Source organism: Oryzias melastigma, linkage group LG1 (assembly GCF_002922805.2).
Source record: "Oryzias melastigma strain HK-1 linkage group LG1, ASM292280v2, whole genome shotgun sequence".
Taxonomy (NCBI): Eukaryota; Metazoa; Chordata; class Actinopteri; order Beloniformes; family Adrianichthyidae; genus Oryzias; species Oryzias melastigma.
The window spans coordinates 6,679,516-6,702,184 of record NC_050512.1 but is presented as its reverse complement, the minus strand read 5'-3'; the positions used below and the strand labels follow the sequence as shown (position 1 = coordinate 6,702,184).

At 41.4% G+C, this 22,669-nt stretch overlaps 1 protein-coding gene across 1 annotated transcript in view; it reads right to left on the bottom strand.

Annotated features, from left to right (window-relative positions):
- Positions 1–1,261: 1,261 nt before the first annotated feature.
- The window catches only part of cep170ab (centrosomal protein 170Ab), a 22,629-nt gene continuing 1,221 nt past the window's right edge, over positions 1,262–22,669 (bottom strand). The window contains exons 2-19 of the mRNA XM_024259506.2: positions 21,242–21,436; positions 21,070–21,159; positions 19,050–19,128; positions 18,849–18,907; positions 18,461–18,623; positions 15,760–15,897; positions 14,931–15,371; positions 14,501–14,850; positions 14,326–14,427; positions 11,655–11,787; positions 8,540–9,976; positions 8,223–8,457; positions 7,219–7,327; positions 6,939–7,100; positions 4,455–4,543; positions 4,253–4,346; positions 3,864–3,915; positions 1,262–2,563 (exon numbers count right to left, since the gene is read on the bottom strand). Coding sequence (XP_024115274.1) covers positions 2,340–2,563; positions 3,864–3,915; positions 4,253–4,346; positions 4,455–4,543; positions 6,939–7,100; positions 7,219–7,327; positions 8,223–8,457; positions 8,540–9,976; positions 11,655–11,787; positions 14,326–14,427; positions 14,501–14,850; positions 14,931–15,371; positions 15,760–15,897; positions 18,461–18,623; positions 18,849–18,907; positions 19,050–19,128; positions 21,070–21,159; positions 21,242–21,346 — 4,062 coding nt within the window. The 5' untranslated portion in view covers positions 21,347–21,436 and the 3' untranslated portion in view covers positions 1,262–2,339. The remainder of the gene's footprint in view (positions 2,564–3,863; positions 3,916–4,252; positions 4,347–4,454; positions 4,544–6,938; positions 7,101–7,218; positions 7,328–8,222; positions 8,458–8,539; positions 9,977–11,654; positions 11,788–14,325; positions 14,428–14,500; positions 14,851–14,930; positions 15,372–15,759; positions 15,898–18,460; positions 18,624–18,848; positions 18,908–19,049; positions 19,129–21,069; positions 21,160–21,241; positions 21,437–22,669) is intronic.

Sequence of the window (22,669 nt, the reverse complement as noted above, 5' to 3'; positions counted from 1 at the left end):
CTCTATTTCATTTATTACTGCAATTCAGCAGAGGAGGAAAAGATTTGGTCCTGACAAAAAAATGAACATGAAAGTGTTATGGAAATTTTATTTTTGATGTTTTTTTAATTTTATTTTACTGAATGTCGATTTAAGTTTTGAATTTAAAATGCCCTTCACTTGCACTTGGGCTTTTGTTAGGCATTTTATGTTACAGCCTTTTATTGTTAAGAAAGTTTATCTCAATACAATGTTACAAAATAAAGTATTTCTGATGAAAACTATTAATTTTGTCATTCTTGTTTTCATAATTAATGTAGAACTACTAAATTCCACGAACCACACATTTTTTTTCCTTAAAAAAAGGCCACATGTAAATTTGCAATTAATCGCGAGTTAACTCTGGACAAAATGCAATTAATCGCGATTAAAAAATGTAATCGCCTGACAGCTCTAATTATTTCATTTTGTTCTTTCTTACAGGACACAGGGTTCTGTTCATTTAATAAACTGTGCATTTTACTCTTTCTGGTTTCCAGTTTTTTTGTTATTATCCTCTTGTATTTATTCCTCTAGACCTGGGCCAGGTGTGCCTGTTGGAGACGTAATAGTGAGATCTAATTGAACACGCTGTGATTCAAGTGTTGGGACTCTGACAAATGCTGTTCTTGTTATGGGAGGTATATCTGGCTATCGTCAGCATATAAATGAAAGGACACTACATAGTTCCTAATCATAGAAGCCAGAGGAAGTGGTCCTAAAATCGAGCCCTGTGGGACTCCACAGGAGCTGTGTCTGAGGTAAATTTAGAAAGGCTCGCGTTTTAATGAATGACACGGAGATGCAGAAATAGTCTCATTTTTGAACAAAACTGCAGTTTGGGGAACCAGAGAGTTTGCTTTGCTCTCACCTGAGCAGCCTATGTTTATTGAAATAACTATGGCAGCTACACTTGCATTTTTGCATTTCTATGTGGGTTTATTCTTCTCAGCATAATGTGAAGGAAGCTAGTGTCATAACCATCACCAGTCACCTTGGTCAGTGACTAGACCGACTCTCACAGCTTCTGTTTCTGATACTTTCAGAAATGGACCTTCAGCTGTGTCTAGATCGTTGTTCTACTGAAAAGCCTGGGGGTCCAGAGGTCAATCTCCTTCAGGAGGACAGAATTCATGACTCCATCCTTCGTATCAAGTTATCTGGACAAATCGTTAATTCTAAAAGTTTGTCTTTGAGTTTCGCTATTGATGCTTTTTAATATGAAAGCAGCAGTAAACGCAGCTCCCAGTCATCATGCATTTTATTGAAAATGGGACAAACAAGGACATATTGCAAGGTCAATATTTAACCCAACAACAATAATAAAAAAAAGAGTTATACAAAACAAACGGATCTCCATATGCCAACACAAAATACAGCTATCCAGACATATTAAAGCTCTTTCGGCGAAAATCTGTCAGGTTACATTCAAGTGTAAACTCCAACATGAGGAACTCGGCTGATCATAAACGATCTGTTGCATTTGAATGGATAAATGCAGCGTGTGGTCCCCGTCTGACACTACTGTAACACGTCTGTCATCAGAAGGATGTTTTTGAAGCATTTGCGTTGCAACAGCTGCTCTCAGACTCTGCTTTTGTGTGAATACAGCGTGGAGCAGCACGCTCTGCCTCAGAAAGGAGATTCCTCTGTTAAAAGTGCAAACACATAAACTTGTCCTTTTCCCTCCACTCTGTGATTGTTTGGGCACTTGTGACAGTCTAATATGGAAAACAAACTTTTCTGAAGCTACACTTGGGTTTCCGTCTTATGCATTAGTTTGAATGGACATGAAATAAGGTTTAAGAAGGAAACAAAAACGTTTTAAAGGGTTTCTTCTGAAAGAATTACAGGAAAAAAAAAATATATATATATATTTATGCTTTGAATAATATATGGCAGCGCAGAAGGACATTTATTTAGACTTTTTCTAATACAAGTTTCTGACTTTTGTCACAAACAAGGATTCAAAGGTTCACAATCAGAATTTTAAACAGGATTGTACTGAAGGTGACATATATTTGAAATGTGACAATTTAACTTTATCAAATATTGAGGGATGATGGATAATAAGAATGAGCTGCAGTACAAAAACACCAAAGAGTTGATATAAGCCGCTCCTTTCAATGCTCAGCAGTTCACACTGTCAGTGAATCCAAAAAGGATCTTCCTGCTTCTGAGTTGAAGTCCGGCATTGCTGTCCTCTCAGTCTCAAACTAACTCAAAAAACAGACCCTTTTGACGTGACATGACAAAATGGTTCAGAGGCTTCAGAACCGTTCTTACATGCAGGACTGGTGTCCTTCGCTCAGTTCGTAGGATCAAGAGATGGACGGTGGCCGTGTGTCTCTGTCTGTGGCCTCTGATGACCTGTGGGCTTCAGACAGTCCTTTGAGTGCTGTGCTGGAGGACGCAGATCCAGGATCCAACGTCGACGCCTCCATCAGAGTTCCCGGGCCGGTCCTTTGGTCAGCAAGGGGACTGGTCAGCCCCAGATTGGATAAGGCATCCAGTGTACCATCGGGGTCCACCATCATGTCAATTACTGGTAGTTTGAAGTGAAAACAAAAAAGTAAAGTGAGTATTGTTATAGTATGAAGTCATTTCTTGCTGCTAGCTGTCAGAGTTGCTAAATGCAGGCATTGCAAACTATGGAGAGAAAACAGTATCGCCCCGAATTCTTGATTTGTGTGTAACTTTGGATTTGTGCCGGTGTAATTGTTGATTTGTAACTCATACAATACATTTTATGCAAAAAAATACAATTTACACATGCACTAATTAATATTACAGCAACTTGAAACTATAAATGTACACACAAAGAGGGGGAGAAAAAAGAAGATGGCAACAGATGGAAGCAACATCATAAAACAACCAGGTCTAAATAGCAAACTAGAATGGGCGGGGCCTGTCTAGACACACACACTCTGTAGTTACACACACACTTGTTGGCCAAAACAGTCTCCACATTCAAACCAATGTACACAACACAACCGCAAATCAATTGCACAGCACAAATAGGGGTGAGCCTATTTTCTTTCCATACAAATGCATTAAGTCCCCCAAGTCACCAGAGGGCGCCAACCTTCAGTCCCAAGTAAGTAGAGCAAAACTGGACTGCTATCTGCAGGTTGTGTCTGTCTTAAGGTTAAACAAATCTTTACCTGTTAAAAAGGGCTTTATAAAAACAATTGGCAACACAGATACACTGCTGTTCTTCTTTGAGGCATAAATAAGTCGAACTTCGTCCTAGAGTATCTGGGGTCGGCTCCAGTGACCCCCGTGACAGCATGATGATGGAAGGATGCTTTTACTCAACCTGCATCAGACATGTGATGCTCTATAAAGAAATCTACTTTTTTGCTTTAAAATGATCGTAAACGTTTTCAGTGTCCTGGAGCGATGTGTCAGAACATCAAACCTGGAATATTTAGTTTCCATTGTTGCCAATATATGTCACATATTTATGGGTATTTTAATAAAGATTGGCCTATTTCTACAGTTGAGCTGGGTTTCTTGATGGACCTACAAGCTTTTTACTGTCAACCTCCTAACGTTTGTTGCACTGATAAAGATGCTGACTCTGGGCTTTATTCTAATTGATTTTTGGCCAAACGCTTTCATTCATATTTTTCCAGGTGTCATTTTTTCAGTTTTTGATTTTAAAATGTAAAAAATGGACATGATATCGAGGTGTTGAAGATTGATTTTTTTTAATCACCTTTAGAAGCCTGAGTTTCCCATTTGAGTTTTTTACTTGATAACAGATGGATGTTATGACTGAAGCTTGTGCCCCCACATAACCCCCCCTGTTAGCGGCTGATCTGCTCTGGAGGGATCCATACCTGCCAGCTGGGTCTCCACCCTCTGCAGGTCTTCAACGATGGATGAAACTTCCTGTCAGGAACATCAATAAAAAGTTTGGTCTCACGGGGGGGAATAATAAAAGTGAAAGTTCACTCTGACGTTAAATCAGTTTGATTAAATCTGTCCTGGCTGTAAAGAAGCGGCGTTCACCCTCACAGAAGGTTTATGAGCTCTGCGGCCGGCGCCGGAGCATGGCACGCTTCCTCAGGGGTCACCTGAGGACAGCCTGGTTCAAGTCAGGATTTATGTCCTTCGTGTTATAATGGAGGCAACTTTATTAAACAGCTCTTTTCTTCATTAAAAATAAGTCTGATTTTGTTGTTTTCCTTGCCCTCCTCTCATTTTTCTCTGTTCCTAGCTGCATCACCTTGTTGGAGCTCTTGAGCAGCAGGGAGTCGTGTTCTTCCTGGAGCTTCGACTCAATCTCCTCCCATTTGCGTTCTTTATCTTTGAAGAGGATCCTTCAGGACAGGTGGTGAAGAAAATGCACAAAATATTGATTATTTTTTTAGCTAAAAATTATGCTTTACGTTTTACTCCCCAGTTTTGTTGAGTACAGGAGCGCTCACCTGATTTTGCACGTAGTTTTGTCCACAGACTGACGAATTCTGGCGGAGAGTTGAGTCACAGAAGCCAGCAGGAGGCCGTCGAGGAGAGCCTGAAAAAAGGCATGAAAGTCTCTTTAAACTGATTTGTTGCAGAGCGTGTTTCCATACGACGCTTCAGACTCATCGGATTCTGAAGCACAGTCTCTGGTCTGGTGTTGACATTTTTCTGCAGGTTTTAAAAGGCAAAGTTAGCCTGATCCTGCCATGTAAAACACCTCATTCACCATCTGTGGATTTGAAAACCTCAAAACAAAAATGAAGCTCATCAAAATGACCTGTGGTTCCATATTAAATGAGCTTCAATCAGATGCATCCCCTGATTCATTTCATGGATCAAAACCAAACCACAGTTTGGTAAAAGCTCAAAAACATGACATGCAACCTATTTGGACAGTAGATAGTTCTCTTCAGGCAATTGCTATTCCAAAAAAAGTGGATATACAAATAGGAATATATGATTTATGTTGAGTAAAATTTAGATATTAACCTGAAAAATGAATGTCAGGCAGGTATATTTGACCATGGAGAAATTCAAGCTGACGTGGGATGTAGAGGACGGTTAAGCTTCGTTTCCTCATCCATACACATGGCTCAGTGGGCTAGGAGAATGGGCTGACACGCAGGAGCCCTGGGTTCGATTCCCAGGGTTGTCCACTGATCCCCACCCAGATTGGGTCCTTAGGCAAGACCCTTGACGCTGCTGCCTAACTGGGTCCCTTTGCCCCTCAAGTACAGGGTTGTGTCAGGAAGGGCATCCGGCGTAAAAACTCTGCCAAATCACTGATGCGAAACAGTGGGTGCTGTTACGCTGTGGCGACCCCGAAAGGGATAAGCTGAAAGTGAACTACTACACTACTAAATTTGATTGGCTAATTGATCAGAGTTTGATCTGGTTTAACTGGCAATGTGAGTTCAATGGCTGTGTGTTCTGAATGTAGAGTTAAAAACGGCTATAAAAACTTGTGCAGCTAAGCATGAACGAAAGAGTGTTTATTTGTGGAAACCAGAAACACATGCTGACGTGTGTTTACATAAACTTTTCATTGGAATTAGTTGCTTGTTGCTGAAGGCGGCGAGGATGTATCTTTATAGTTTTACAGCTGCTAAAGAGAAAGAATCATGAACTCTGTCTGATCTCCCACACCTCATGTATTCCTGCTCCACACAGATGTAAGCCTGTGTGTTACTCTGACTGTTTCAGTCGGACAGATCGCTGCTCTTCTGCTTACAAGAACAGTCTCCTGCTCAGCAGTTCAGGTCCGTTTCTGCCGTCTGAATTTGGCCTGTACGTCTAAATAAATCCTGACTGCACTGACTCTGAGTAAGTACCCCCCCTCAGTCACACCTGTGAACACTGACCTGCCCCAGATTAATTCTGTCTGCCTTAACTCCCTCCTGACCAGCATCTATCTGGAGACTTGACCTGAGCCAACCTCCCTCATGCTGCTCCAAGAAAGAAGATCTAATATTTCATCCGGAGTCACAGGTGTGCTGCAGAAATCTCACAAAGTTACTTCTACACTTTTAAACACTGCCAGGCTTCCGTCTGGTGTATCTTAGTTTTGGGTCTGTACTTCCAAACACTGAAAGTGACAATTTGTTCTTTAGTCCCCAACTTCTTATGATTAACAATGTGTTTAAAAAAAACATAAAATAGAGCAGAGTTAAAAGGGCTTTCCCAGCTGTTGTCATACACTTAGGTGTGTGAAATTTCTTCCCTGCACTTGGCCAATCCTCTGGTCAATGTAGTCACAGGGATGCTCAGGAACTGTTTGATGGTTTAAAATGGATAAAGCAAGAAAAAGAGAGCAGGGCAGGATGGATCTGGAGCTTGAGGTGATAGCATTGGATAAGGTCAAATCAGGATCAGCTTAAAGTGAATTTTTAAAAAACAGGCAGTGTAAATTTTAAAAAAGTGAAGATTTAAAAGCAGTCAAAAATACATATTTTAAACTTGAAGGAATTTTTTTACATTTGAAAAATCAAATTGAACATTTAAAAAAAATATTGAAAACTTGAAAGAAATATTGAAAATTAAAAAAAAAATGACATTTGAAACTTGAATAAAAAAACTAAAACTGTTAATATTAAAAAAAATAATCTTTATTAGTACTTTCAACTATCTTTTTTTTCGTTTTTCATTCTTTGCTTTAAGTTTTTAAGGTTAATAAACTTCTCTCAAACCAAAATTCACCAAATCTTCATAAAGTCTATTGAAAAAGTCCCTTTAAAAATCCTCCAGAAAGATAAAGTCAAAGGGGAGATAAACACCTCATGTTTCTGCTCCCTAAAGTATTTTAAAATGTGCTTTTGATAAATTCAGATCCTCTTATCCCCAAACTTGAACATCCTCAGACTTTGGCCTCCTTCTAGTGGCAGACTTCTGTAAATACTTCAGCTAAAACACGTTTTTTTTGCCCTGCCGCTCCTTAAGCGCAGACTTACCTCATCTCTGTTCCACGTCTGTCTGCGGATGGAGCGGGAGCTCGGCCCGCCCAAGCCTCGCTGGCGAAGCTCCACAGACTGACCGTTGGTTCCCATGATGCCACAGGATTCCGTCAAGACACCACCCGCGTCTAAGCTGTCCTCAAATAAAGGCTCTTCCATCTTCAAATGCACAGAAAAGAGGCGTCAATCAATAAAATAACCAAGTTTTTTTCAACAAACACAATAATTCAGGGTGGAATGTTTGGCGACAGACAGGAAAAGTTGGGCAGGGATTTACCCGAGCTGCAGGGTCGGTGGCTGCAGGGCTGACCGAGTCGATCTCTCCGGCCACATCGTGGATTTCTCGGGCCAACATGGCCAAGTCTTTGGCTAAATCTTGACTAATCCTAGGGAAGAAGCACAAATTCCTCTGTGACACATGCAAGAGCATTTTCTGCTGTTTACTTGGTAATCTTCAAAGTTCAGACACACAGTTAGATAAAGAACATCCAACACCTAGAATCTGATATCAGATGGGATAAGCATCTGATCCCATCTGCTAATTTCCCCTCAGAGAACTGTGGGGTGTTTTAAATGTACTGCATGTGAAGGTTTAGGAATACATTAACTGGGCTGCAGTTACTGGAGCAGCTCTGCACTGCACTCTGCACTGCAGCTGCTGTTCCTCAGTGCCAGTCCTGCATTTGTGACTCTGGGATCTCCGTGTGTTGGGTTTTAGGTTTTTCTCCAGCAGGAATTCTTCTCAATAATCCAACATCAGAGCAATTTGATAAGTTTATTCTCATAAAAAGGAGGAAAAGGATGGATAAAATTTTCACATTAGAATTCAAACCTTATTTGAATAGCACTTTTCCAACTAATGCATATCAAAGAGTTTTTCCAAAACAGAAATGTTCCAAAATCAGAAAAAATAAACACATGAGCTCCTCCTACATGAAAACACAATCCATCCATCTGTCCATCCATACCCACATAATGCCATTTAAAGACAATAGACCATTATACAAAAAAACTATGCAAGGCCTTTATTTTTAAGATGATAAAATCCTGTTTTTGTTATATTTTTATTATATTTGTGGAATAAAATTCATCTCAGAGTCAAAAATAACACCTAGTTTTCTCACACTGAGAAGTTTTATCATTTTTTAAGACAATCTCTCTTGTCTTCAGAACTGATAACTCTTCATCATCAGGAGACACAGCAAAGTTGTGTATCATCAGCATATAGGGGAGCATATACTTTAGACTTTAAAGAAATGCCACCTGTGACCCCTCCCTTACCTTGCGATTTCCTCGCTGTGGGTGGTCCAGTCTCTCATGTACTCATCCTGATCTCTGGAGTTCTGCCTCAGGCCGGCAATCCCTGCAGGATTCGGGGTTGCTGGCGCAGAACCACTTAACTGGGCCACCCTGGTCGAAGGAATTGGCCCCTGCTTGGACACGTGGCGGTTGGATCCATACTCGTCCTCAGAAGTGGAAGCGTACTCCATGGGAAGGCGGCGCCATCGAGTTCTGGCTGAGGGACAAAGGTTTGAGATGCAGAATGGCGCTGGGTCCTGACATAAATTGGCAAATGTCAAAAACCAGGAAAAACTTACAGGCAGGTGTGACGTGTGCACAAGAGGAGATTCCTTTGCCTTTATCTGGAAGCTTGGAGGCGCTGTTGGCTCTGGCTCTGGGTCCAGACACTGAGGTCAAACTGGACCCCCTGGCTCCATGTTTGAAGGTGTATTCTGCAGCTACGCTGCGGCTCCCCAAACCTCGGCCCCTCGTCACGGTGGCCTCAGAGTCACTCTGAGCAGACGGGGATCCCACTCTCGGCCGTCTGGGCTGTGCGAGAGCCTCGATTCTGGACATGCCTCTTTTTGCCATCCCGGTCCTGGAAGTGGAGCTGGCCGTCGACGCCTCAGAGGCCACTGACATGCGGTCTAGATCAGCAGGCTCGGTGTCCGAGGAGTCCCCTAACCGGGCTCGTCTAAGCAGGGAAGTCCTGGTGGGCCTGGGCTTGGGGGCATTAGTGGCTTTGCTGGTTCCAGAGGAAGGTGGGGGTTGCGTCATCTTAGCCCGGCTGGATTTGGTGCTGGCTGTTGCAGTTTGGGCTCTCGGAACCAAACCTCTAGGCTGCTGTGTGGAGGTGGGCTGTGGGTCTGACAGTAGAGAGTTTGAGTTCACGTCGTCATCAGTGAGGTCCAGGGATGTCCACGGACGGCCTGCCTGTTGGGGGGCAGGAGTTTTGCCTTTGATCCTGCGGTCTTGAGCCTCCCTGCCCCCAGAGGGAACCTTGTTAGACGAGCAGAGAACTGTCCTCTCTTTCTGCTGTCCTGCCAGGGGGCGCCGTTTCTGGACCACCTTCCTGGCGCCCTCAGCCTGGCTGACTGTGCTTGTGGTGTCCACATCCGACTCTGGTGACAAGGAGCCCTCAATGGACTGACTCGGGGGGTCGCCCTGGTCTGACACGGTGGTCTCCAGAAAGGCTGCTACAGCCTCTGAGTCTTTCTGCAGCGCAGAGAAGTCGATGGCCGTCTCTTTGGTTTGAGTTCTGCAACCCGAGGAGCCATCGATACGCGGGATGAGCTCGATGGGAATGTTGGAGCTCGGTTTCTCTACAGTGAAACTCTCCTGCCTCAGGAGAGACTTCCCACTGCTGTCCCTCGCCTTCTCTTCCTCCTTTCTCCTCCTCCGAGCTTCTTCCATTCTCTTCTCCCCGCTGGTCAGAGGGCGGGGGGGCAGATGATTGGCAGATCTGCCCCCACCACTGTCCTGTGATTTTGCCGGTGAGGACCGACTGGGGCTGCTGCTGTGACTGCCCACACCTCCACTTCCACGGCCAGGCTGGCTCTTCCCTCTGGCCACCCGCTCCTCCTGGGTCTCCTTTTCCTGCAGCTCTGTGTCCTGTTTCTCTCCCAACTCTGTATGTGGACCCCCTCCCATAGTCCTCCTTCCCAGAGGGAGAGGTTCACAGGGCGGCTGAGGTAAGGTTCTTCTCTTACGCTCTGCATACCCAGAGGATGAGCGGCTGGATTCACCAATTTCAGCTGAAAAAGTGAAATACTGTTATTTGGAAGCATGGATATTTAACTAATTGTCACCAAAATAAAGGCAGGGAGAGTACAGCAGTGTATGGAAGAAACTCAGAGGAAAAAAACTGCACTTTAAGCTAGCAGTTATGTAATGCTGACTGAATTTTTATTTCAGATGTGAAACCAAGCAGCTTCTCTGATGCCGAACAGCAACTTTACTCCACAAATTAAGAAAAAAGTTCTTCAAATGTGCAAAAACAGAATCTGACATGATTAAAAATTATTATTTTTAAAAAATGTAATGTATTTAAGATCAGTTCAATTTTTACTAATAAGGAAGAAAAAAAACAGTACTAGTAGCTATATGCTCAGCAAAAACTTAATTTAAAGTTTTTTTTTATTTAATTTAATTTTCATTTTGAGAATTGTAAGCTTTGCATTGGAGAATGAAGAAACATCTTCACCCCAAAAGGATTGTATATATGAAACAACTTAAAAGTGTTAGCCCCGCTTCCTCATGAAAAAAACAAGATCCACAACTTTTTCATAACCACAACATCCACGACAGATTACTTACTTCATTTGGTTCCTAAAGCACAGATTTAAAACCACAAGTTTAAATTAAGCAAAAATAAAGCAGGTTTCAATGACCATTATTCATTATTCATTACAGTGATTACATCTTTATTTTTCAGTGCATCTTAACCATGTGGTTTCTAAACATAATTACCTTTGTTCACTCATGTAACATCCGTGTTAACATTCTCTCAAGTAGCAGCTCATTTCCACATTATAATAGTCCCACTACCATGTTTAACAGTTTGTTTCTAACCCTAACACTGAGTTCACACTGCACGCGGAATGGAGACTGCTTCCATTCGACGCCCTTGTTAACCTATGGTTTAGTTTACACCAGACACGTTCCTCCGCGACCAGCTTGTCCCATGCAACGATCGTTTGGGCGTTTGGTTTATTTTTTGCGCGAGCCACAGGGGATCCGCATCAATCCTGACAGGAATTTGCACCAAAACACATGAGAAAATCCAGTCAATTTTCAAAATACAATCACTTTTTCACAATAAAATACACTAACTGTAAAAACCTGATCATATTTTGTACCTAAACAGACTGTAGAGGTGAAAGTACACACACAAACACAAAACACAAACAGACACTGACACTGAGACACACACAGATCAATGTAGTGGCTGACTACGGAGCAGGGGTGTGGTTTTGGGTGTCTAAAAACACAACAAGAGAGTGGCGGTGAGCAGTTGGCGACAAGTCAAGATGGATGATGTCAAATTAATTGTAGAAGCTCTAAATAACCACAGCTGAGAAGAAGCGCCTGTCGACGGTGTCTGGTGTGAACTGGAGGTGAGGCGGATATAGCGCAAAATCTGTGCACACTCCTCTGTGCAGCGCTTCTGTGTCCGGTGTGAACCCAGCGCAAGGTTTTTAGTTTTTCCTCACCTCACAACAGCAGCATCACTAACTAGAATACACACTTGTAAAACTCTTCATTGTGTGGGGTGTTTTTCTTGACATCAAGATTGATTGTTTTTGCAACACTAAGTTACTAGTTTTAGTTTATATATCACCTTCTATTTTCCTATCTTCCAGTGTGTCTGACAGCACAGTCCTTAAATCTCCATAACGCAAAAAAAAACGCAGACAGAATTTCCCGGATTACCTCTGTCGCCTGTGAGCAGGACTTGGTTCTCCCCTCCTGATCCCTCGGGGTCAGTCCTGACATGACTGGCAGCCAGAGTCGCCCACTGAGACACCCAGCGAGGACCACCCACCATCAACTCTTCAGACAAGGCCTGAACCCAGACAAACAAAGAACAAAAGTCATTAGCTGGATAGAACAACCAGACAAACTCACTTTAATTGTTTTTAAACAAATAGCAAATAATGTAGCAGAATGTGGTCGAAAACTGATGCAAAACTCTGGACAACCAATTTGTTGTTTTTCGTTCAACTCAAGATGAAACAAAGAAGAAAACGGGACGGTGTGACCCGTAACATAATGGTGGCCCAATGGAAAACACTGAAAGGCCTGCGAACAAACAGTTACGTATTACTTTTCCACTATGTAGACACGTGTTATTGTTCACCTTTTGACATATCTCGTCAGAGGTCGCCACGGGGAACAAGCTTTCACTGATTTGCACAGGTGGTTTGGCAGAGTTTTATGCTGGAGCCGCTTCCTGACACAACTGTGTATTTTGTCTGGGCTCGGGACTGGCACATGTAGACCCAGACTTAGGCCCTCTTGTGGCTACATAGTTAGGCAGTAGCATGAAGAGTCTTGACTAAAGACCCACTTGATAAATGTATGCGCCAAAGACAAAAATTCAGCACTTTCATTAAACTATGTTCAAACCCAGGGGTCAAAGTCAAACAAACAATGGGCCAAAATAAAAAAAACTTGCAGAAGTCGAACTGGTTTAGTGACATAATGATAGGCACAGTTGGAATTGCAAGCATTTTGATTCATGAGTCTTATTCAATCTTTTTTATGTCTGGAGAACTGTACGAACTAACGGGGTTTCTTTACAGTTCGTTTTCAGCAAAATTTTCCTGACAATGGCAATCACCACAAAGAGGTTTCTGATAGTCACAAATGTACCTCTTTAAGAAACATAACATTGCATATTGACACCCTGAAAGTAAAAAGAAGGTTGTTATGTCCTATCTACTCCCCAAAAGCCAACAGTACCTCTTCCATTTATGGGCACCAGATGGAGAACATGTCTCTGAAAATGCCATTCTCTTAGCACCAAGATCATAATCTAAAACATCCATTCTCTCCAACAGAAGAAAGTTACCCAATCATGAGGAAAAGTGTCCCTTTTGTGAGACACTTTCCTTGGAACTTAACCCCAACATTCAGTCTCACTCCAAAACATGCAAATGGGGGAAAAACGGATGGGATTGAGAGAAGGAGTCAAAAAAACCAAAAGGTCAAGCATGCTCAAGAGGAGGACTAATCTCTTGTTCTAGGATTAGCACTGCCTGGTGCCAAAGCCCCATACATGAAGAAAGATCCCAGAAGAAATCTACTTAGCCACGGTTTGGCCGAACATCAAGAAGTATGTTTCTGAGCGTTTAAAAATGGTTCTCTGGAGTGTTGAGGTCAATTTATAGTATCGTCATGACATATTTGGATGTTCACTCCTATAGGCAAAACCAAGTACCTGGGATTAGTTAATACCCAAAACTGTGCTATACTGGTGTTACGTCTGCTGCTGCTCTGAATCACACTTTCCACACTCCCTCCCATTATGGTCACCTGGCAGGCGTGGTCAGTAGTCCTTGATCAGCACCTGCCAGGTATTTCAGTTGGAGGAGGCCTCACTCAGGCAGGCAGGAAGCAGAGCAGGAGGCAGCTGGGTTTGAGATTTAGGTTTGTTGTGCTGGTTTTGTTTTGTTCTTTTTCCCCTCTTTGTCCTCAGCAGTCTTACACTGCTGGGTTTTGTTGTTTTAGTTTTGGGTTGGACCTTGTAGTCTTGATTTGCTAGCTCTATTTATTTGTTTTCTTCAGGTAGATTTTGGTTAGGCAGCCATTAGCAGGGAGCTGCTGACTCCGAAGGTTGACTTGGCTGGGTCAGCAGTCTCTCTGACTTATTTTATGTTTGGTCAAGGTTCCAATTCCCTTTTGGTTTGTCTTTTTGTTTGAACCAGCACACTAATTATTTCATTTTGATCTTTCTTACAGGACACAGGATTCCCTTTATTTAATAAACTGTGTGCTTTTTACTCTTACTAGTGTCCAATTTTTTATTATTATCCCCTTTTATTCCTTTAGACCAGGGCCAGGTGTGCCTGTTGGGGACTTAAGAGTGAGATCTAATTGAACACGCTGTGATTCAAGTGTTGGGACTCTGACAAATGCTGTTCTTCTTAATTGGGAGGTATATCCATGCTTCCTTATCAAAGAAGCTAGAGGAAGTGGTCCTAAAATTGAGCCCTGTGGGACCCCAAAAGACAGTGGAGCTGTGTCTGAGGTAAATTTAGAAAGGCTCACATTGTAATGAATGACACGGAGATGCATTTGGTGTCCAGTTTTTGTTAATGTTCCCTTTGCTATTTTCCCCCCTAGACATGAGCCAGGTTTGCCCATAGGGGCGTCACAATGGGCGTATTCACATTGGAAGTGGGTTGGTATTCATAGCAGACATGAAATTCTGTCTACCTTTGTTATGGGAAGGATAACACATTAGTATAAGGTTGGGGTCATCTGGACCCCATAGAATCTGGGTTTCTCTGAGGAAAGCCATCTGGGTACCACTGGACAAAAGAGCTGGATTGCCACAAAAAAACCTTTAGGTCGATCACCCCAGAACAAAGTTGTGCACCTCAGTCTTCAAGCATGCAGGATGTCCTCTGTCCTTGACAGCAGATCTCTGGGAGGAAAGTCTCGCTAATCTGGAAACATTGTGATCGTCCACGCCAAACACCTGAAACACACACAAGGGTGTAAACACTGACAGTCCCCAGCAAATGACAGGTTTGCACTACACAAATGTGTACTTTGTCAATGAGCCTCCTAGCCTCGTCTTCTTCCCGCTCTCCATTCTCCACCTCAACGGTGTATGTTCCTCTGTCGCTGTAGTCGTCTCTGCGGTTCTGCTGCTGGGGGGCTGAACCTCGCCGCCTCTCCACCAACTCTTTGGCCACTTTGGAAGAGGAAGGTTTGCGACGGCGAGCAGGACTGTCTTCCTCTGCGAAGAGGCCCTCCGGTACGTTTGCTCTACCCTCTCTTATCTTCACCCTGCTGTCGCCCCAGAGCCCCCAGGAGCGCTCCTCCAGAGCTGCTGCCCGGCGCTGCTCCCCAAGAGCATTTTCCGAGTCACTCTGAGTGCCGTCCTCGTGTTTGCTTCCTGTAACACATTAGCAAAAAGAAAAATGCAGTAATCATGCAGAGAACATTTGACCTTTTTCATTGTTTTGTGTCAGATACCTTTGAGGCTTCTCAGCTGCACAGGAACATCACTCTTCACACTTTCCCCATCATCCTCAGCAGCTGCGTCCTTCAGAGTTAACGGCAGCTCATTCTGGGCCAGCCAGTCCGCCACTTTCACTTCTGCTGCTACCATGGCGGTCTGAAGTGGACTCAGCTCTTCACCACCACACCTCTTAGGCCGTGGCCGAGTCTCTGTTCCGGCTTTGGCGACCCGATCTTTGACAGTCACTTTGCCTGAAGCCCCGGGGTCAAACTCAATGGTAAAGGAGGCGTGGCCATGCAAAGGCTCTACACCAGTAGAGGGGCCGCCATCTTGGTCTCGAGAAGAAGGTTCTCCGCACACTTTTAGTGCTGAAGGAGAGTCCTTAGATGGGATTTCAAAGTAACTTGCCTCTTGGTTGGTATTGGGTTTTGCGATTTCTGTTCTTTTCTTGGCGTCTGTAAAAATAAATGCAAAGACATTGTTGTAGATTAAAATGAGGGATGGAGCATGTTTGCAGTAATTTGGAATTTGAAACAGTCAGTTGGGGTTAAAGCAAATATGGGGACTTGGAATTGAGACTCAGACTTTAGACAAGCACTGAGTTATTAGGACAGACTGTAACTCTGTTTTAGGCTACAATGGGTCATATTAACAGAAACATGGTTTGAGATTTGTCTTTGTCTGTACTGGTTGTAAATATGAACTTTCCACTGCTAAGTAAAACTGTGAAATAAGTGAAGAATGTCAGATTTTTTCTGGAACCCAAATGGAAACACCAATGATCCAAATGCTGTTGTAAAGAAAACACACGATCACATTGTGTACATCCTGTCTTCTTCATACCAGCTTCAGCTTTTTCTCTTTTCCGCTCTGAGTTCTTTTCTTCGGGTCTTCCCTGCTGCTGCTCTTCAGCCTCTTCATCTCCCCACCAGGCAGGCTGACCGTACAGGGGTGTTCCTCTGTGCAGAATCGCAGTGTCTCCTATACCAGAACCTCTCTGTTAGTCACAATGCATGTCTGCAGTTCACACTTTAGAGCACCCATTCTTGAGAGTCAAAACACTTACAGAAACACTCAAAAACTGTTACCCCAACAATGATAAGTTGCATAATACTGTAGATAAAGACATGTGCTATTTAACCATGAAGGTGCAGGGAGGATGTTAAAAACATTTTAAGGAAATGTACATGTTTATCTTATGCTTTGATTACTGTCAACTTAATGAGACACAATCAAAATGAATGAAGTCAGAGTTCTGTCTCTGGTTACCGGCGGGAGTCATCTCTATAGAGTATTAGACACACTACATCTCCCAGCAGCCCCAGCGCACACTCCCCAGATGCCACTCACCTGACTCTCATTTGCCAATCACCCACATCACCCAGTTTGCTCCGCCTCTTGCCTCGATCTACACCTGTTCTGTTCTACCCGACGTCTGATCTCTGCTGCTCCCATACTTGGGTTTGATCACTGCCTGACCATGATTTATCTTTATGGACTTTTAGCTGTGCTTTGACACCTGCAATCCTGTCCGAGCTAATAAACCTGATGCACATGGAACCAGCTGTCTGCACGATTGTGACACCTAAGTTCTGATTTATGTTGTCAAAGTCTTTAGATCACATGTGTCAAAGTCAAGGACCAGGGGCCGGATCTGGCCCTCCTGGTGATCATATCCGGCCCTCCAGATCATTTTATTTTATTGTTAATAATTGCCCGAGGTTATCTTGAGCTTATTTTAAACTTGTATAATTTTAACAAAATATATTTTCATGGATTGAAATTCTGCTAGCTTTTTGGACTATTTCGGCTATTATTTCAGCTAATTGCTAGCTGTTTTGGCTAATTTAGGCTTTTTCACTTTTTTAGGCTATTTCGAGGTCTAGCTATTTTTTCAGCTACATGCTAGCTGTTTTGACTATGTTACGTATTTTTTTTTTTTTTAGTTGTTTGGGCTAATTTGACATTTAGCTAATATTATAGCTTGCTATCAGCTTTAGTGTTTTCAGCTATCAACTTCAGCATTTCAGCTTTTGCTTTTTTATCAATCAATTTCAGGATCTTCAGCTATCAGCACTAGCATTTTTAGCGGCCAAATTCAGCTTACAGCATTCACACTAGCATTATTGCAGGTAATGCAATATATCTAGTTCATAATTATGTTTAAAAGTTACATTTTTTAAGTTTTAAAAATGTAATTTTAGAGTGTTCAATAAATGTTTATCTTGTTCGGCCCGTGACCGAAAGCGTGTTTTGGATTTTGGCCCGTTGTGCGATTGAGTTTGACACCCCTGCTTTAGATACTCTAACTTGAAATCAAATGTAAAATATAAAGTTTAATTGCATCCTTTCTTGAAAACAAATTTAAATTAACAGCATTTTCAAACTTTATCTTTCATCATGCCACCATAAAAAAATCCCTAAATAAATAAAATACAAATTAATTTAGATCTGATTATCCTTTATAGCTTAAACAACACAAATAGAATAAATCTCTTTTTGTTAACACTGAAATAAACAGAAACACATCTGACAGTGCTGATGTTGATCTGAAGGAGTTGACAAAGATGTATTTGCATTTTTTTTTATGAAAAAAAATTTTTTTTGAAACAGATGGATATAAGATGGACCAAAAGAATCAGAAGTACCTTCTTTTCTTATTTTTAGTGTATATATTTATTTATCTGCATTAAACATAAAATCAACAGACTTTCTCTTTGACCAGTGTTTTTCTTTGCCCTTTCTCCCATATCATCTATCTGCAGTGTTTTTTGCAAGAGCCAAAACCGTTTTTCCACTGAACATGGTCCACACGCCTGACAATGTGTTGTTTGATTGGATTTGAAACAAAAGATGGCGTTTCCACCTGCAGCTTTGAAATTGTTGTGATCAAACTTTGCATTTAGTTTTCCTTTCAGAGGCAGAAACGTTCAGCGGTTTGTCTGCTTTTAGACTTTCTGACTGACATGTGAAAGAATCTGCATCTTAGAACGACAAACCTTTAATGGGAGCCTCTTAGGGACAAAAACCACAGCTGGTGTTCTTGATACAAATATAGAGAAACTGTGAATACACTTATGACCTAAAACCTTTTTTTTTTTTTGCCTTAATGTTAATGTTTCTAAATAAATTTGAGGAGCTTAGATTTCTTGGAGGTTCCATTTCTCCTCTAACACTCAGAGCAGTTTTGGCAAAACTGTATATTCATTATATATATATATATATATATATATATATATATATATATATATATATATATATATATATATATATATAAAATAAAATTATTGCTCCACTTATAGTACAGTTATTGATGATAGTTTAAAGTGTCTGTCTGGAAAGCACTCAAGCATCTTATAAAATCTGGCTCACCTTCCAAAACGTTTATACTCCCCTGAAATAAATAGTCACTTCTTTGGAATGTTCAGGCCACTTGTGTTAACTTTTAAGCACCTTTTCACTTTTTTTAAATAATAAAAAAAAAAGAATAAATAAAATATCTTATGTGTGGATGAGGGTTTGAGCCTCCATCTCTTCGGCTCACCTGTAGTCTTCTCGTCGGTCCTGCTGGGCTCAGACGGTTTGGCCGCGGCTGCATCACACGCCGGTGCTGCTGCCGGTTCACTCGGTCTCGCCTCGGATCTGCAGGATTCTGCCTCTGTGGGTTTCTTCTGGTTCAGCTGAAGTTGGCTGCTCAACTTCTCATGCTGAAGCGAGACAGAGACCCGGTGAAGAGGAGAGCAGCTTCGTTCAACTGATGATTGAGTTCAAACCTTAAATGTACACTTATGACCACACTGCTCTGTTCAAAACCAGATCTGGCAAGAACATATTTTTATCAACCAAAGCAACCTTTTCCAACTTCAGAAACTCTTTCATCTATTTAGCTACAAAGTCTTCGATGTTCCTCCAGTGAGGCGCAGACATCTCACCTTGAGGGCCTCCTCAGGAATGAGCAGCTCTCCTCGAACCACAGTAAACAGGTTGGTATGTGGGGCAGGTTAAGGTAAAAGCAGGAGGTGTGACTGAGAGCCTCCTCTATTATGCATCAATAAACAGAAGCTCCGGCGTGGATCGTGTTACAGTGCAGACCACAATCCTCTCTGGGTTCAGAAGAAATACTGAAAGGATATCGTATCCAAACCTCAGCTTGTCTTCAATTTTCAGCGTGACGTAGACTTGCTCCTGAATTCGGATGTCGTTGACAAATGTCTACAAAAGTATCCAAAGATGTTTGAATTAGAAAGAGACATGAAAGAGAAGATTGAAACGTGTGACAATCATGCAGATGCTGAGGTCACCAGAGCTTTGTTTGTATTTGTAGGTAAAAAAAAAAAATAAATAAAAAATCAGATTTGTTGTTTTACTGCCCAAGTTTGGTTGCTTTTTGAACAAAAAAAAAGAAAAAAAACAACTTGGCTGCCAATCAAAGGTAAACCCAGCAGTAGCTTGGATAGGCTCCAGCAACCCCATGACCATTAGAGGGATTAAGTGGGTTTAGAAGATGGATGGATGGACAACTTTAACTCAAAGAAAGAAACATGTTTTATTCGCATCAAAGTACATATGACATATTTATCTAACTTGACAAAATTAACATTTAAATCCTTTACGTGAGTTCATTTTAAATGTGATGTTATTGCAGGTCCCAGAATACTTAAAGGGCTGTACCATGAAAATCAACTTTTTGAGCTTTTAAGTGTTCATTCCTCTCTATAAACAACCCCAATCCAGTATTTTAATCCATTCATGCATTTCTGAGTATTCCTCTAAAAACCTGCGCTCCCAACAGCAGCCCCTCCCATTCCCACGAAAACGAGCGGCTCCTCCTCACATGCTGATGTCACAGATTGAGAACAGCCCCTTCCAGGAAGAGTCTCCTCCACCTCCAGGCTTACACAAACACTACCCAAAGCCTGTTTAGTGATGGCAAGAAACGCTCATTCGATTCAATTTAGCATTCAAACTTCATGAAGAAACGTCTGGTGAGGAATCTACATGACTTATTGGGATGGATCCCGAACATATCCGAGAATGGCACAAGCAGACGGGGAATATTGGGAAGAAGGCTGGAGAAAGGAGCAGACTACTTCCTGGTGGACAAAAGGGTGAAGAAATGGTCAGAGCCAGTGTGATTCAGAACAGTGTTTTTATCGTTTCAATAAATCGATAAATAAATGTTCATCTGGTGTTGTCTACATTTCTTTATCGAATTTCTCTCCAAAATGAACCCATTAACCATCATCATTCTGTTTGTGCCAAATTTTGTAGATAAATGCCCAGGGTACACAGTATATAAATCAATATTAAAAAAAAGAAAAATAGGATGTTCTTTTTCCTGGGTGACATGCTGACGAGGAGGGTTCTAGGATGACGTCATGAAATGGGCGGCACCCTCAAGGAGCGAAAGGCGGAGTCTCATAGATCGAATCGTTTTATTTCAGAGTAAATAGTTTGCAAAAATAACTCATAATTCATAAATAATTCGTTTTTTAGTGTTCCAAAGGTAATACATGATGGATATAGTTTACTCTGAAAGACTTCAAAAAAATCATGCTTTGGCTCCTTTAAGACTTTATGTCCTAAAACTGTTTTTATGTTCAACTGTAAATATAATACTGACTTTAGAAATTTCTGGTTCTTCTTTTTTCTCCCTAACCGTTCTGAAATTTAGGTTGTATGCAATTAATTATCTGCATGTATGTGCATGCTAGCAAGTGAGATAATGTGTTTGTGAGGAGAAAATATCATTTTATTTATAACCTTGTAGTCTTACCATCATCTTAATCAAATCTTTTAATACAGTAAAAGTTGAGCCCTGAATATTAGACCACAGACGGATGCAGACAAACTTTCATGAAACTTGTACTTTTGTGTGTTTTGTTCTGGAGAGTTTTTGGTGAGAAGACGGAGGATGTCAGCAGTGACTGAAGAGGAGCTGCACATCCGCCTGGAAAGGCGGAAGGACTTTAAAGAAAGAAAGATGCTTTCAGGAGTTCCAGCGTATTTTTCACCAGATTTGATCAGAGCCGTGAGGATTAGATGTTTGTGTCAGAACAAAGGAGGTGGGGTTGAGTTTTGCACACGAGTACGAGAGACTCAAAATAGGAGATTGTGTTGAAAACACAGACAGTAAATCAGTGACACACTCACTCCATTTAAGCTGCCAAGGTCCTTCACTTTATGCTCATCTGCGTTGGGCTCGTAGTTGATGACGGCGTGCTGTTTGTCCACACTGCGAGACTGGATCAGACAAAGCCACCGTAAACTCCTCTGTGTGTCCAAACTGACGCCATGACAGCAGAGCTTACAGAGAACGCTTTACCTGCAGCATCAGCTCACAGTCGTCCCTCCCCACAAAGATCATCTCCCTGGGAAGGCGGTGGCGTGTCCCCCCGCTGCTCACCAGGAACCAGGAAGTCAGACTCATTTCTGCCTCACGACTTCACTTCGCACCCTTAGCGCATCGTGCAGACCGTCCGTCAGTCTTTTCACAGGATGTGGTCAACGAGGCTTTTCTCTGGAAAAGAGGATGAAAGCATGATGACTTCACAACCTGCTGCTTTGGAATGTTACATTTTAGGCAGCAGGTATTTTAGAGATGCAAAGCTGTAATTTTGGGAGCTAAAATGGAACAACTCTGAATACTTTTATATATAGATATGTGCAGTACTATTGAAAAATAAGATTTAAGAAAATTTTAAAGACCCACTCCAATAGAAAAAGCAGTGTTTTTAGTGTTTTTAACATGTTTTTGTAGCATTTTTATCATGATGGAGGACATATATATATATATATACATATATATATATATTGTATATGTATGGAGAAAAATAAGTATCATCCTGATTTGTGTGTGTAGTTCTTAATTTGTAACTCATACAATACTTTATGTGCATAAGTACAAAAAATAAAGAATTGAAAAAAAAATACAAAATAAAATTTACACATGCAGAAATTAAAATGACAACAGCTTGAAACTAATTACACACACAAATCTTAAAAAATGACGCACAAATTGCTTTTTACACAGACACAAAACCTAATTTACGCACAAATATCATATGAGACTTCTTTCATGTCTCGGATATTCGTCCGTGAGTGATGAATTTAAACACTACTAGGATACTGGGTCATCGTAGTTTTTTTTTTTTTCAGCTGATTTGAACTTAGATTGTAATTAACATCTGAAAACTTCACAATTTCCCACTTTCTTAAATAGATATACCCAATAATTAATATAAAAAAGTATAAATAAGCCTTATTATTCAGAAACTATTCACAATCTAAGTTCTGAATATCTGAAAAGAAAACTCTGATGACCCAGCATTCTAGCAGCATTTAAACGCATCACTTATAGACAATCTTTGAGATGAGAAAACAAAACAGTCTCACATCAGATTTGTGTGTAACTGAAGCTTTGTGTCTGCGTAACAAGCGTTTCGTGCGTCATTTTTAAGGATTTTCGTGTGTAAATAGTTCCAAGATGTTGTAATTTAAATTTCTGCATGTGTAAATTGCATTTTGTAATTTTTGTACTTATGCACATAATGTATTGTATGAGTTACAAATCAAGAATTACGCATGCACAAATCCTAATTTACGCTCAAATCTAGAATTAAGCACACACAAATCGGAGTTAGGAGTTTTTCTTTACTAAAACCATGATTGCTCAAGAGCAGATAAATACCCGCAATTTGAAAATGCTCAAATTTGTGAAAAGGCATCTTCCATGAGGTACCCAAGTCTCCCA